A 17,740-nucleotide genomic window follows, 5' to 3' on the forward strand; every position below is an offset into this window, starting at 1 on the left:
GCTCACGTACATAAATGCATGTAATTAATATTTTATATTCTACCGTAAATTATATATTTAATACTTAAATTATCAGTTTTAATTCGTTTTAATACTTAAACTTTCAATATTTTTTAAAATCATTCCTAATGTTTAGTTTTTATTTCATTTTAGTATCCGGCATTACAAACTTAATGTGTTTAGTACCTAAACTATTAGTTTTGGTTCGTTTTAGTATATAAACTTTCAATCTTTTCAAAACTTAAAATTAAATTTTGAACGGGATACTAAAATGAAACAAAAACTAAAATTTTTAATGGTGAGGCACTAAATTGAAACAAAAATTAAACTTTAAGTATAGTTTTGAAAAATTAAAATTTTAAGTACTAAAATAGACCAAAACTAATAGTTTAGATACTGAATATGTAATTTACTATTAATGGTTTTTTTTCATTTTATATAATTTTTTAAAAAATTAATTTTTTATATAAAATCTTATAAGATAACTTATAAATTTCATTATTTAATATTTAGGTAAAATACACAATTTTCTCTCTTTCTCTTATTTTACTCACTGTACTTTTAATTTTTTTAATTTACTCACTGAACTTTCGAATCGTTCATATTTAATCATGTTGAATTATTTTATAATTAGGTAAAATACACAACTTTTTTCTCTCTTATTCATTTTTCGAGATTAAGTATATGTTTGATCGTAAACTTGAATCCGATCTCATCTTTAGGAAAATAAACCTGACCAAATTCGAGTTAGAAAAAAAAAAACAACCCCATAAGTTCATAAGAACCGTCGGGTTCGGATCAAATTCCAATCCCGTCATGTCTAAAAAGAATATGTTCAAAAATGCTTTTAGACAGAAAAAGACAATATTGTTCAATTATGGGGGGGGACAAAGCATTGATTAAAAATTACTCAGAATCCTTCTACAGATAACAAAAATTAAAATAAATGAAAGTAACAACATTGTCTTCTGGAAATGGTACATGTGCCCTTGTTAAAGTGTTGTCGGGTCTTCAGCCATGGAAGCTCGAGTATAATTCAAGTAAGCAACCCTTACCATGGATTCTCATCAGTGATTAGCCTTATACAATGCCCTTTTCATGCTGTCAACCATTGACAGGGACCAGCTGCCGGAGACTCGTCGATTCAATACCAGTTTGTTTTATAGGAAGTAGTCAGGCGTCCTTCGAGTTACATCCGGCTCTCCTCTCCTCGGAGCCGGCTCAAACTGTTTGAACACAATGGTTGTTAATGTTCATATAAACATGTCCATACGACTGTTTATACATAGAACAAAAAAAATAGCTCGATCTGGATACAGGGTGGCATGTTTATGCTAGAGAACAGTTTACCTGAATGAATGTATGACCCTGGCAGTCGTCAACTTCCAAGATGGAAGCCATGTTTCCACATCGATAGCAATAATTAGGTGCACTAAATATAGTAACGACCTTTTGTTCCTGTGTAAGAAATGATATCAGTTACACATATCTCGTATAAGAAATCGGATTTCAAGATGAAGCATCAAAGCAGGTCGAGTACTTACATGGCCCCAATTGTACCCTTCCATGACCAGCTGATGAGCCCTAGCAATCAGCTTCAAATTGTTTGTATGGTTAAATTGCTCGGATATGTCCTGAAGATGCCATTGAAGTTATAAGGCAAGATAAAAAAATGTCCTTTGACCATTTCCAAGACATTGAGGACCAAAAAAGCAAAAAAATATATATATACTTGGCCAAAGGTATATCCGGCACCCCTTGGAGAAATACCCCAACCGCATCGATCATCAGGGTCAGACCACAAAAGATCGCACATGGGACCCTCATGAGGGACTTCTTGAACACGGTCAAAGTTACGTATGTTATCCAATGTTTCAATGGATGGAGACAACCCACCATGGAGGCAGAAAATTTCAGATTCAACCTTCAAAACAGAAGAAATCCAGCAGGTAAGAACCATTACAGAAGATCATTCGAAACACCACTATATAATAAATAATGAATACCAACCAAAGCTGTTAGTGGAAAATAATCAAATAGATCAGTGAAGATCTTCCAAACATTGGCACTGCCATACCTGAAGATGGAAAAGAAAAACAAATCTTCAAAGACCAAAAAATTAATTAAAGAGAGCTTATTACTACTACTATTAATAATAATAACCATCGACCAGTATATGTGCGTGCGTGTATGCATCATAGTGTAACAGAGACTGTAGTTTCTATCCTTTTAACTACTAAACTGTTTTTGTAAAAGTAATCCACTTTTTGTAGTCTAAACCAAACTAATACTAATTTAAATAATTTCTCATGTCAAATTGTTTCTATTATAAATTTATTCCCTTTGTTTTATCTGTTTGCCACAGAAGGTTCATGCATCAAATCTGCTAACAAACAACAAAATACGACATTCAGAACACCCCGTATTATTGATGAAAAGATATAACAGGGATAAAAAATACAAGGAATGGTTTGCAGTCAAAATAAGGAAAATCCAACCTTAATCTAAACTTTCAAAATTAATTTATATAAACATTGGCAATAATAAGCCTATACAAAGATTCTCAGATACTCACTTCCTCAGGCACTCATCATAAAACCCATATACTTGAGTAATCTGCATTTTAAACATAAAACAATTATCAGAGTTTAAATTATACATATATCAACTGGATAAATAAGTTTCAAAGAAGAATGGATAATGATGATGAAAATTCATTTTTTACCTACACACATACAGCTTATAAAAAAAACACTGACAAATTATTCCTGCTTAATAAGCTCTCTCAAGCAATTAAAGATTGAAACATACACCGTGAACAATCATTTAGAAACAAAGCATACCTGACGGCTTTCATGATTTCCCCTCAAGATTGTTATCCGCTGGGGGTAACGCACTTTAAGTGCTACCAAAAGCTGAACAAAAGCCAATCACAAGTAAATCATGAGTTGCAACCACAACAAAACATAACTGACTTAAATTAATTAGACAAGGGTTGATATGCTAAGGTTTCATATATAGAACTATTACAGTTTCAACTAAATAGTAACCATCTAAAAAGCTGGAAATCAAAGATAGAAGCTCATACTTACTGTTACAGTTTCAACTGAATAGTAACCACGATCAACATAATCTCCCATGAACAAGTAATTTGTATCTGGACACTGATAAAAAAAATTGCAGCAAAAACTAAATGTTAAAAATAAAAAATCTCTGAAAGATAGTGCCAGTCCATTTAACCCCATCCCACAATGTATGGAAATCTATTGCACATAATTATAATTGGATATGCATGATACTATGATTGTGTTCTATGAATGTTGCAGACCAGACAGAACAAAATACAACATGCATTGCAAATAGTTCAGCACAGTCAGCATCACATCTGAAACACCACATCACAATCTGAATCAGAAAAATTACCTTCCCTCCAATTCGAAAAAGCTCTGCAAGATCATGAAACTGCCCATGAATATCACCACATATTGTAACAGGACTTTTAACAGGCTGTCTTGCACCAAACACAAGAACATTCAAGTCATAATCAGTTTACATAGCACAAACTACTCTTGTGTACCTTATAAGTCATCATATAAGAAAGCAGAGACTAAAAATAAGAGACTACATTTCTGATTTCAGTAAAAGAAAATAGACATCTTACCATCAGTAGAAACAAAACTTTATCAGAATAAGAAAATAGACAACATAAATCTGTACTAAATCCAACTAATTTCTAACCATATATTTGAGGAAAAATGTATTAGGAAACTCAAATACGAAAACAAAACGGATTTATGTGCATAAACTCAGAAATGCATGCTGACAATAACAAAGCAAAAGGCACACATCACCATTAAAGAAACACTATCTTGAGATAGAACAAATAGAATAAAAGTGAGTGTTGACAGAGGTAATGGATGCTAAGGCACACCTGAACATTGCTTTCATCCATCAGTATCTCCTTAGCCTTATCGCATAACACCCTAACCTAATTCATATAGACATCCAGAATAACATCAGGTAACAAAAATTTCAAAAGAAAATTTATTATCATTTAAAAGGAGAGGTGAGTAACAATGAGTTCTAGTAAGCAACAATTCTCTTATAGCATAGTTTGAAATGTTAAATCCACTTCATTGATAATATTATTACACTCAGCACTTTCGTGTCGCCACAACAGGCAAGAAAAAGACAATAATTTTCTTCTTTTCTTGGTTGAAAATGCAAGCATTGATAATATTATTACACTCAACCACGAAGTTCCCCAGACCTTTGTCGCAACAGGTAAGAAAAAGACAATAATTTTCTTCTTTTCTTGATTGAAAATGCATCTGAATTCTGACATAAAGATAAAAGATCGAAGAAACAAAAAAGAAGTCTACAATCATATTTTTGTTGCCATTCAAGGTGTATGCATAGGCATCTGAATCAATAAAGGTTTGATTTTGCTAGATTAATAGTGTCTTGGCCCCTAAACAGGCAGCTAGCTTCCAAGGAAACTATCCAAATAAGATGCAAGTCAAAAGCAAGAAATAAATTTATAACAATCCAAATTATAGCACCTTATCCTTTTAAGAAGGTCGAAACCCACCCAATTTGTGCCAATGTGCCTACTTTTGGAGGTAGATAACCAAGGCCTTTTGTGCAAGGATAACCACATATATCAAAAGAAACTGCTGATAACCACTAACTTCCATTTGTCAATGGCAATTAAGTCCAAGTCTCAAAACCAATTCCTTTAGCTAATTGCCAAACGGCTACTACTACTTCTACTAAACCTCCAATGACAATACTTTTATCTAGGGAGATGAAAGCAAGCATGAAAAAAGAAATCAATTTACTACTACTAATACTAAACCTCGAATTCCGGAATGGAAACCAAGCAAGAACATGGACAAACAAAATGGATCAGTTTAGGAAATAAAAAAAATTGAATCCACAAAGATCCAATATCCAGAAAATAAAATAGATCTGATCCAATATCAACAAAACACTTCATAAAAAATGGATCGGCAGCAAAAAAAAGTCCCAGATCAAACCGTGGAACAATAAATTCCAAACAGATCCGTTCTCAACTAATTGTAAAAGTGAGAAAAAAAAAACAAGTAATACCTCTTGCTCCGATAAGGGCTTGCACTGCATCAGCTGCGCAATCTGCTCGTCAAGGTTCCCAAGCGAGTTAGAATCCACCGAAGACCCCATCTCCTTTTTTGTAACCCTAGATTCCGAAATTTTCCGCCAAATTATTATAATTTTCAAGAGATTTAGTTTTCTGGAGAGAAAAAGAAAAGGTAAAGGGGAGAGGGGAGAAAATGAAGCTTAGGTGAAGAGCCCAATGCTTTTTGTTTAAAAGAGAAGGATCTGTTTGTTTTCCAACACTTTCCTCGTAAAAGGATTAGTAATTGAGCATATACTTATTTATGGTAAAGTACACTAATGTTACTACGATAAGTTTATCGATTATTAAAAATTATAAAATAGTATTGTTAGTCTATTAATTATTAAAATTTATAAAATGATCATATTATTATTCATTATGTTATAAATTCATCCTTCCATTGAAAAGTTGGGATTATTTAAGTTTGACGTTAACATAAGATATGATAGTCATTTGAGATTTTAGGATTAGATTTTATCATATCACAATCAGCAGTTTAATGTTCAGTTCAGAATACGTCAAGTTTTTTAACAAAAAAGGACGAGTTAGGAACATAATGAATAGTCAGATAATTATTTTGTAACTTTTAATAGTTGAGGACTCAACAAAGCAATATTCTATAGTCAAATGATCATTTTATAACTTTTTAATACTCGAGGGACTTAATAAATAATATCATATAATAGAAGGACCATTTGTGTACTTTACCATTTGTTTATTTATTTCTTGAGAGATCTTAAGAACTATTTTAAATTCATTTTCATTACGTAGAATAAATTGCGTTGGATTAGATACGATCGAAATTCACCTATAAAACTTCATTTTATAAAATTGGGTAAGGTAAACAAATGATATTCGATTATAAGGTGTTGTTTTATTAAGTCTATGACTATTAAAATTTTAAAAAATGGACATCCAACTACAAGACGTTATTTTGTTGAGTCTCCAACTATTAAGAATTGCAAATTATCACTTGATTATTCATATGTTTAAAATTGTCATTCTCTATTAAAAATTAGCGCTCGTCTAAGTTTAACGTTAATCTGCTGACTGAGATATGATAAAATCATATTTTAATGATATGTATTAGCACTGATGTTGCTTTCAAGCACTGGTTCGTCATCATATTAAAATATAGCTAAAACGGTCCAGAGATAAAATTTTATCATATTCAAGTCAATAGATTAACATTTGTCTCATACAATTGCCAATTTTTAACGAAAAAATATGTGTTTGGAACATATGAATAGCCAAGTGATCATTTTATAATTTTTAATAGTCGAAGGACTCAACAAAGTAATATCTCTTAATCTTGTGATCATTTTATACTTTTAATAATCTAGGACTCAATAAAGCAATGTCTATAATTGAGGGACTATTTGTGTACTTTACCTTATAAAATTATATAATTTATCCCAAATTTTTAAATTCAAACACAATCTGACTCACCATTCATAAAATTTGATCTAATTCGATCTAAAATTATTTTTTAAAATTGATCTCTTATGATTGAATTGGATCAAAACCCATTAGATATGAGTAAAATTATGGTTTTTTTAGCCCAATATCGAGGATACAAAAATTATTTGGCTCAATAGGTCACACCATATTTTATTTTACAATCTACGACAAATGCTACAGTACATGTCAAACTCGTCACCTCAAGGTCAAACTCTTTGAATGGCAACTCCTTAAGATCGGTTGAAAATATTTCATCTTGAATTTCAACAGGGCATCTATGATGGACCTTGTCCACTAGGACATCTAAGCCTAAAGGATTAGACACTCAGACACCTATCCTGAGGTTCTCAGTTAGGATATCTTTCTCTTGAACTAGGTCATAACAGATATAGGAATGAGTGGATCTTGGGTTGATTAAAGCAGTAACAGGAACATAAAACACCGTAAAGGTACCTGAAATTTCAAGTGTTGTCCGATATAAAAATTCAAGGCACCATCCTTGGTAGGCTAGAGGGGTGTTTGAGCTTCGAGATGCATAACCCTCAGCCGCACCATGATGTCTACCATAGAGAGTGCAATATACGAGTATACTCACTATTTTAGTTTATCAATTATCTTGAGCATGGCATGAACACTTTTAGTATGGCTTAGTTGTTAGTGTGACACTGGACTAGTTAGTCAGCGTTTGAAATTTATTTTCTTGCGCAAGTTAGTAGAGGAGCAGTGTGGAGCCTTTTGTTCAGCCGAGGTCCAGACCGAGATTCAGTTCAAAATACATCTCAAGATTATCTTTCGGAGGACATGTATATTTTTTAGACACTTTTTGTATATTCTTCTCGTAACTCGTTTTTAAAGTGGTCTATATATTTTGATTTAATTATTTTGGGAGCTCATAATGTAAGGATTTTATTTAACTATGATAAAATTCAATTTTATTGTCATGAATATAATATTAAATTTATTAATTATTAACCTTTCAAATACAATAATTTAACTTTTAATTTATTAAATTTCTTTATTAACCCTAATTTTATCATCAAAGCAAATCTAGACCCTTGGTTCGATCTTGATCCAAGGACAGATACTCGGGCGGCACATGGGATTAGTGATCAGCTAGGGTTTCGTCTCTCGCTGGGCTGCTTCAATTGAGTTATTGCTTTGTAAATTTTTAGGTTTCTATACGTGGGCTTTGTAAACGAGGCCTGTGAAATCAAATAATAATAAAATGTTAATATTATTTAGAGAAAATAACCTCAGTGACCAAAAATGCCTTATAATATACGATTTTAACTAACTTTTTTTGGATTTGCCAAAATGACCAACTAAATCGCAATGCGATCGATAATTCGCAACACAAATCGCAATGCGATAGTCGAAGTTCGTGTTGCGAATCTGGAAACTGATTTGCAATAGTCGAAGTTCGCGTTGCGATTTATTCCAAATTCGTTGCGATAGTCGAAACGATTTATTCCAAATTCATTGCGGTAGTCCAAAATCGCAACGACTGGTGGTATTGCATTTGTTTCTTAAGAATTTTCTCTAAAAAGATAGTATTCGCGAGAGTCCCCCTTGTTCTCTATCACTCAACAAGGAAGTGGGAAAGCCAAACCTTAAATACCATTCCCAATAGTGTTTCCAATACTATGTGAGATTGAGCATTATCAACACTTGTTTTCAATACTATGTGATTATTCAGGAAACAATTAACAATCATGCACCTTAAAACAACTGAATCAGCAACCAATTGCATTAGTATTTCCAATACGATTAAAAATCGCAACGCGAACTTGGACTATCTCAACGAATTTGGAATAAATCGCAACGCGAACTTCGACTATCGCAACGGAATAAATCGCAACGCGAACTTGGACTATCACAACGAATTTGGAATAAATCGCAACGCGAACTTCGACTATCGCAACGAACTTGGACTATCGCAACGCGAATTTGGAATAAATCGTAACACGAACTTTGACTATCGCAACGAATTTGGAAAATCGCATTGCGATAGTCGAAGTTCGCGTTGTGATAGTCGATGTTCGCGTTGCGAATCTGGAAACTGATTTGCAATATCGAAGATCGCGTTGCGAATTATCGATCGCATTGCAATTTAGTTGGTCATTTTGGCAAATAATAAAAAATTGATTAAAATCGTATATTATAAGGCATTTTTTGTCACTAAAATTATTTTCTCTATTATTTAATATTTAGCCATTATATGTTTTTATAAATTTAATATTTACTATATGTGTATACTTTTATGTTCCCGAATATATATATATATATATATATATATATATATATATATATATATATATATGTTTACACACATAATAACATATATTTAATAACAACTATTAGGTAAAAAGTTAGATTAGAACTTTTTATACATCATCGACTGAAAAGTTATGTTGGAAATAGAAGAGAGGAGTCAAAAAGGGCATTCGAGATCGAAAAGAAATTTAGGGTTTAAAAGTTGGGAATCTAAATGCAAGCGTCTGAAAAGTTCAGTGACCATATTTCAAACGTACTAACGGTGGTGACTATATTGCAAACGGACTAAATATTGGAAGACTGCATTGCAAATTTTAAAAGTTGAGACATAAATAAAAGCTTTAGAAAAATTCAGTGATCATTATTATATTTTACCCAAATAAAAAGAAAGTGCGGATAAATCTCTATTTATAACTGAAGTCTCATCCATCCCATGATTCAATTTAAAATATATGGACGACTGAAATTAAATCTCATCTAACAAACTCTATCTTATAAGTTTTAAATTCAAATCATTATCATCTCTATATTACCCACTTTAATTTAAGTATTTATCTTGAAATAATATGCTTTATCTTTTAAGAATCGAGCCAAATCTAATAATTTAAATAAAGTCAATACTTTATATAAAACCTCTTCCAAAGTCATGTCGACACATTTTTACGTGTCAAAAAATATAATTACTATGGTTGAATAGAAACTTGAAATCAATTGGTTTGTAGGTGTGGACACATTTCTTATGGCATTTTAGATAATGATATAAAAATTAAAATAGATAATTGAATTTCGAGTATTTTTTATTAATCTGCGATAAATATAAATAATATATATTTAAATATAATTTTTTAATATTTCGATATTAAGTGTTCACACACGTGTTCAGAACCAGATCCTCAAAAAATAACAACTACGAAAGCCACTTGGTAATATTACACGTGTCGTTCTTATTTGAATTCTAAGTTCGAGTATAATAAAAGGGCCAAAGCTGAGTTTAACCATCTGTTGTAATGATCATAATAGACAAGTAGGAGGGACACGTGTCAAATGGAAAACCGCAAGCTGAGTTAGAACTTGGGAATATTTTTACATCACCGAACGTAATAAAAACGAGAAAACTTTAAAGAAAATTAGGCAATATATATTATAAATAGTATGTTAATAATGAAATTATTTTATTTAAATATTTTGAGTAAAAATTACGATAAATATTTTAAATATAAACATACACATGATTTTATGTAAAACATATTAAATTTTAAAAAACTTATATTTAAAATTCTAAAAATATTAAATTATATTATAATTAAAAAATAAATAAAATATTTAAAGTATATAAAAAGTTAAAAAATTATAGAGAAATAACTATCTCTATTATAGTGGTTTTCAATCAGTTAATTCCATTAGTGATTGGATTTTTTTAATATAAATTCTAAATCTAATCTTAATCCTACCTAAAGTAGAGAGATTGATACACTAGAGCACTGTTTCAAATAGCGGTAATAGCGGTATTGCGACCGTTATATCGCGGTCGCGGCGGTGTCCGAAACCGCTATCGTGAAAAATAATAATATGAAGCGGGATCACACCAATAACGGCAGATCGCGACCAATCATGACAATAGTGGACCGCTATTCCACTATTATTCTGTTATTTTTTTTAAAAAATAATTTTTTTATTAAAAAAATTAGCTAATTCGAAAAAAAAAATCACGATCGCAATATCCACAATGAATGCAATAGTATCCGTTATATCTGCAACCGTGATAAACGCGATGTGACCGAAAACGTAACCGCGAACACTATTTAAAACCCTGCTCTAGAGGAAAGAATGTGAATGCTCCAAGTGAGTTTAAAACTCATGACATAAAAGAATATGAGATAACGAAGATGAGCAGCTTAGCTAACCGACCAAGTATGCATGGTGGCCCAATCTAATAAAAAATAAATTCTAACAATAATATAAAACCTTATATTAATATTTAGGGTAAACTGCATGTTTAGTACATAAACTATAAGATTTGGTATGTTTAGTACCTAAACTTTTATTTTTTTTCAAAACCATACATAATGTTTAGTCTTTGTTTATTTTAGTACCTTTAAAAACTTAATGTTAAGTTTTGAAAAAAAAAGAAATGAAAGTTTAAATACTAAAACGAACTAAAATAATTTAGGTACTAAATGCGTTAAATTTTTAACGACGGTGTATTAAAATGAAATAAAAACTATATGTCCCAAACCATAACCCTTATTTTAATTTGGTCCTTAAACTTTTAAACATTTCAATTTCATCCATAAACTATGACTCTCATTCTAAATTAGTCCTTAAACTTTAGAAGATTCTAATATTATCCATAAACTATGATCCTTTTTTAAAGTGGTCCCCAAACTTTTATGCATTCCAATTTTATCCCTAAATTCATCCAAATATGCAATTAGTTTCCACCATAAATTAACCTAAATTTTTTCCCAACTATATAATAATATAACTTAGTCTTATGATTTTATTAACAAGGGATATAATTAGTATTTAATCTAACTTAAATTTTATTTTATTTTTCAAATATATAATACTCCATATAACTTGGTCTAACAATTTTATTAACATGAGATGTGATTAGTATATAAGTATACTTTGGGATGAAGTTGGAATGCTAAAAAAGTTAGGGGCCAATTTAGAGTGAAATCATAGTTTGGAGATGAAATTGAAATGTTTAAAAGTTTAAGGACTAATTTAGAATGATAGCCATAGTTTAAGGATAAAATTGAAATATTTTTAAAAATTTAGAGACCAATTTAAAATAAAGGTCATACTTTGAGTTTGAGTTCATGTGATGCAATTAAGTATATATTAGTATTCAATAATTTCATAAACTAAAAAGAAATAGGGTAAAATATACAAATGGTCACTTAACTATTAAAAGTTACGAAATGGTCCTTTAACTATAGAATATTGTTTTTGAGTCAATCGACTATTAAAGTTACAAAATGATCCCTGACTATTCATTATGTTCTAAACTCATCCTTTTCTAACAAGTTGACGTTTTTTTAAGCTAGACGTTAACATGATAACTAAGATAAGATAGTCGTTTGAGATTCTGATATCAAATTTTATCATATCACAGTCAACAGATTAACGTTCAACTCAGAATATCACCCATTCTTTTAACAAAAAAAATGAGTTTGGAACGTAATGAATAGTCGAGTGACTATTTTGTAACTTTTAATAGTCGAGGACTCAACAAATCAACACTATATAGTCAATAGTCATTTTGTAACTTTTAGTAGTTGATGGACTCAACAAATTAATACTCTAAAATCAAAGGGTCATTTTGTAACTTTTAATAGATGATAAACTTAATAAAATAATATGCTATAATCAAATACTATTTGTGTAGTTTATCAAAGATAGAATAGAAAAGAAAGAAATTTCATCCACCAACTCCAGCCATGCATAAACCTACTCACCATTCCACTATCTCTCTTCCAGCACACACCCCTAGTTGATTCTAGAGAATTTTTCTTTTTTCCATTAAACAGTGATTCGCTCCCATTTTTCCTTTATATAATCAAATCCCATATACCAAAACCAGTAATCAAAACCCCGTATAGCCAAAACTCCGAATGATTTAAGTAAGTTTTGAGTTTAAGGTCGCGAATATACAAAAGGTCTATATCGAAAGACTTATTCAAATTAAATGTAGAATAAAGTCGGTTCGAATTAATCAATACAAAGTATCGAGAGATCCACAGCCATGGCCAGAAACTATAGACTCACAGATTCACTACTTGACTATCTCTCCCCTCCACCTCTCCATTTATCTCTCTTCATCCTCGTCCTCTTCTTCGTACTGGGCTTGTCATGGTTCATAAACTACGAGTCCAGGCTCGAAGATCTTGCGATCCAGTTCAAGTTATTCCTCATGTTGACGCCGGTGCTGCTGCTGCTGCTGCTCCATTGTTTTTCTTCAGAGAGGGTTGCTTTTTACGACCTGTCGGCGTACGTTCCCGAAACCGATTGGTCGCCGTTTTGGGTTGCGCTTGTGCTGGTGTTGCTGATTTACATGGTGTCCTACCAGTCTTATTTTCACGACCGTTGGTTTCCTTTTGGTGTTAAATGATGTGTGATCGTATGGATTAGCAGACGTCTACGTATGTATGTGTGTAGATTTGTACGTAGCTAGTAAGATAAAGGAATAATTGTTATTTTTAAAAGTTTTGAGTTCGAGCATCAAGGACTGTAATAAGAGTGATTGAACGTTAATCGTCAAATGATTAAAGAATATTTAAAATAGATACTATTTTATAATCACGTTACTTTAATAAAAAAAAAGCTTATAAGATGTTATTAGCAGTAGATCGATAGGTTTGTACGCATATGTATGAATGTATACTTGTTCGTATTTGTTCTAAATTTTGGAGTAGGTATAATTTCGTATGGTGATATATTTGATAATATTAATTTTATTTCGCAAGTGACGGATTTAAAAATATTTTTAAAAATTGTTAAATTCTATGATTAATATTTGTACTATGTAGAAGTTGTGATTTTAGGTCTTATACTTTAATTCGGTCATTTTTTTTACCAGTTCTTATACTCTTCAAATTTTAAAATTTTACTTTTCATAAATAACAGTTGTAAAATCTATTAAATTAAATTTTGTGAGTCCCTATGTTGTACATTAGTTGTAGATTTAATCTTTGGTCTTCAATTTGATAATTTTTAAAATTATGCAATCTAGTTGTATTCTCTTTGTTATTTGGTTTAGGATTTAAATATAAGATTTTAAAATTTTCAGACTAAAACTGATCAAGTTAGAGTTCAGACACGAAATTCAAAATTTATATATAGTAAAAGCAATAACCATAAATTTTGACCAAATATCAAACATTCATATAGCTAGGGACGGGCACAGGATTCAAATCCGATGGATTTTGACATGACCCTAATTGAGTCTATTTTTTAAAAATTCGGGATCGTTTCGGGTTGGGTTAGATATTTTAGAGATTGTGCTCGAATCAGGTTGAGTTCGGCTTTAGGATGAAAAATATTTGATTTGACTTGACCTAAAAATTGTAATTTTACCTTATATATTTATGAATAACTGTAATAAAACTCCTCTATATATTGTTTTTTTCAATTGAATCTATATTTTTTTATTAAATAAAAGTAATATTTTTATAAGTATATTATTTCGAATCGAGTAGGATTGGGTTCCGATTTTATCTTAAAAAAGCGGGTAGAGTTTAGTTTAGGTTAATGGTGTATAATTTTCGGGTCGAATTCAGATAAAACGAAGAATATATAATTTTCAAATTAGATCAATTTGACCGACACTAGATCAATCCAATCCATGTCTATCCCTACGTGTAGCTCCTATGGTCAAAGATATAGGATTCATATAATGTTAGGTTAATATGTTGTAATTACAACAAGAAGTAGATCCAATTTTGTTTAAATGTTAATGACACGTGGCAAATTGATAGAAACATTGTATAATTTTCATGTCAATTCACATAGCCAACAATACAATGTATATAGTGGGAAGAATTATTTGAGACTTATCATTTCACACGGTTACGTTTATGTAAAATTTATGTGATTATGTTTATTTAATAGTTCCACTAAATTTTTTCTTTTAATTTTTAAAATTATCTTATTAGAAAAATCAATAAAAAACAATATTTCTCAATTTTTCCTTTTACACTTACATGTCTAATTCGTTTACGTATATTAAAATAAATCTACCTAGGGTACTTATCAAGCAAGTCGATCAAAAATTAGGTTGTGTTCGACTCGTACTTATTAACTCTAAAGTAACAATCCATAAATATTAAAATAATAAATAGGTTTGATTTTGGTATAGTAAAATATTAATTAATAATTTAGTATTTTTGTTGTTTATGAAAAAATTAATAGATTAATAATTTATCATCTATTCTATTATCTATTAGTAAATTAGTAATTTTTAAGATAATTACTAAAAATTATATAAAAAAATTAGCGAGCTGCTCGTGAAATTTCAAGTCGAGTTGGACTTTGCTCGATTCAACTCTTTAAGGTCTCGAGTCGAACTCAAGTTCGAGCGAAATCAACCCAAGTCGAGTTTTTATCGAATTTTGATCAAATCGAGTTCGAACTTCTCACCAGATTCTTAGCTCATTAAGCACCCTCTAAATATGTCAAATCTATCAATAACCTTTTCGAGATAATTTTATCATTTTCCTTGCTTAAATATATATCTTAAAACTATGTGCATATTCATATAAAACAAATTCTGGGACAGAGAAAATAATAAATTTATAAATTAATCAGATATTTATAATTAAATTAAAAAAAATTCTTCGTAAATTTAACAATATCAACCAATAGTATTATCATTTTGCACATATTAATAGTATTATGTGCAATTTATATAGAGGATTTGAATTACAAATGTCAGCATAATAAAGGGACTAAAACCAAAATAAACCAAATTCAAATCATTTAAAACGACATCGTTGAGGTGATTGAAATTCAAAAGTCTCTGTTATTTTATACACCACTGTGAATCGGACACTCGAAAGAAGGATAGAAATGAAAGGGGCAGAGATGCAGATGAACGGTAGCAACAAAATCCAAAGCCAAACGCCGCCGAAACCGCCGTTCAGGCCTGCAAAAGACGACACCAAGCCTCATCTCCAAGACCCAGTGAGTGTCTTCAGATCAATTCTTTTGTTATACAATCGAATTTCAGCACTTCGTTGTTTTCTTTTTTCTTATTCTTTTTTTTTCTTGAGAGGTTGAAAATGTTTGGGGTTTTGTTGTTTACAGATACTGAGATCGGATCCGAACGTAACGGAGGAAGCGGTGCTGCGGTTGCCTCCTTTTCCTCCGCCGCTCCGTTGAGGTTTTCGAAATTTTCATTTCCCTGTTCTGCTGTAAGACGGTATGTGAATTGAAATGCGTTTGTTTTTCTTTGAAGATCTCTCCCTTTTGTTTTCTTTTGCTTTGAATCAATGATTGTTGAAAAGGGTAAAAAACTATAATTGCTGATGATTGTGGTTAGATTCTTCGAGCTATTCTCGAGTTTAGGAAATTTTCATTCCATTCAAAATTTGAGCCAAATTTTAGGATAAAAATCCGTATTCAACTTGGTACAAATATATATGATTTTTTTAATTTGATAGTATAGAGATCTAATTGAGAAAAATATTTTAACAATTATCTTTAAATATACATATAAATTATATCATTATTCCTGATGCAATCAAAGATTTTCACCCTAGGTCTTTTACAGAATTTGATTCAAACCCAGTTAAAAGTTAGGAGAAGCTATTCATTTAGTACTTAAATTATCAATTTTAGTTTATTTTAACATTTAGATTTTCATTTCATTTTAGTATCCACTATTAAAATTTAACGTGTTTAGTACTTAAACTATTAGTTTTGATCCATTTTAATATCTAAACTTTTGATCTTTTCAAAATTTAACGTTAAATTTAGGTACTAAAATGAAATAAAAATTAAACCTTAGATATAGTTTTGAAAAAAATTAAAAGTTTAGGTACTAAAACAGATTAAAATTAATAGTTTAGGTACTAAATGAGTATAAAACTTAACTGAAGTTTACTCAAATTTATATTAAAATTGACAACTTGTTTGCACGTTGTCCGGAGTTCATTTCCTATGAAACCCTTCTCGCCTATAAAGTAAGCTTTGGTTGTACCAAGATATTATATATATGTTACAAATAATCACATGTAACAGCGACTAGTAAAGAGTGTTAACACTTGCATTCCAATATGCAGAAACTAAATTAGAGGGACTAAATTGCAATCACGAGGGAATGTCAAAAGAAAACTCATAAGAGACAATAGGTACATACACATAGGTTTCATGATACAGTCCTTCCATAGCATAAACAAGCAAGATAGAGATTTTTTTGCTCATTTTTCCTTCACAGAATAACAAAATTCATGTGAGAACAAATACATGCATACATATGTACATACACATAGGGACAGAGTCGAGATAAAACTTTTGGGCCAAATATAAATGGTAATAAATTGTTTGGGGGGGGGATGTTTAATTATTAAGTCATCAATATAAAATTTAAAATTGGATGGTCAAATACTCATATGATCTATTTTGTCTAATGACAAGGACCTAATTAGTATTTAAACCAAAAAGAAATAAGAACCAGAATAAATATCCCTCATTTCAAAATAAATATGAACCTAAGTATTCAAACCGAAATAGTGTGGATCAAGACTTGATTTTTCTAGTTCCAAAACTACGATAGACCTTAAAAGTAAGGGTAAATTGTATGTTTAGTATTTGAATTATCAGTTTTGATCCGTTTTAATATCTAAACTTTCAGTTTTTTCAAAATCATACTTGATGTTTATTTTTTTGTTTCATTTTAGTACTCTACCATTAAAAACTTTAGTTTTTGTTTAATTTTAGTACCTTGTTCAAAATTTAACATTAAGTTTAGGTAGGTTTTGAAAAATTGAAATTTGAGGTATTAAAGCGGACTAAAACTGATAGTTTAGGTACTAAACGCGTTAAGGGCATACATATGTACATACACAAGTTTTTAACGGTGGAGTACTAAAATGAAATGAAAACTAAACATTAGATATGGTTTTAAAAAAATTGAAAGTTTAGGTACTAAAACGGATCAAAACTGATAGTTTAGTACTAAATGTGTAGTTTACCCTAAAAGTAATTATACGCAAAAAATTTGGGAGAGACGAAACATAATTTTCTTAATTTCAAAAGTATGGACCTAAATAAAAATTTGATCCGAAAATTTTGGGGGATCACAGCCCCTCATAAGGTGGCTTCGTCCCTGCATTCACATAT

The 17,740-nt window shown here is 30.5% G+C and overlaps 1 protein-coding gene and 1 long non-coding RNA gene across 2 annotated transcripts; one reads left to right on the forward strand and one right to left on the reverse strand.

The window, feature by feature from the left end:
• Positions 1-1,154: 1,154 nt before the first annotated feature.
• LOC120136615 (serine/threonine-protein phosphatase PP2A-3 catalytic subunit-like) lies at positions 1,155-5,342 on the reverse strand. The gene is made up of 12 exons (XM_039152590.1): positions 5,328-5,342; positions 5,113-5,272; positions 3,932-3,988; positions 3,424-3,507; positions 3,093-3,164; positions 2,844-2,915; positions 2,576-2,616; positions 2,011-2,077; positions 1,733-1,924; positions 1,545-1,634; positions 1,351-1,458; positions 1,155-1,226 (listed from the first exon to the last, which is right to left on the reverse strand). Exons 2-12 carry the CDS (start codon positions 5,200-5,202, stop codon positions 1,161-1,163), a joined length of 939 nt encoding a protein of 312 aa, XP_039008521.1. The 5' UTR covers positions 5,203-5,272; positions 5,328-5,342; the 3' UTR covers positions 1,155-1,160.
• A 10,124-nt stretch (positions 5,343-15,466) lies between these two features.
• LOC120136630 lies at positions 15,467-15,855 on the forward strand. Its single transcript, XR_005517358.1, has 2 exons — positions 15,467-15,580; positions 15,704-15,855. It is a non-coding gene; the product is annotated as an uncharacterized LOC120136630 (long non-coding RNA).
• The last annotated feature ends 1,885 nt before the right edge of the window (positions 15,856-17,740 follow it).

The sequence above is a fragment of the Hibiscus syriacus genome, unplaced genomic scaffold, assembly GCF_006381635.1.
Source record: "Hibiscus syriacus cultivar Baekdansim isolate YM2019G1 unplaced genomic scaffold, ASM638163v2 tig00110634_pilon, whole genome shotgun sequence".
Classification (NCBI taxonomy): domain Eukaryota; kingdom Viridiplantae; phylum Streptophyta; class Magnoliopsida; order Malvales; family Malvaceae; genus Hibiscus; species Hibiscus syriacus.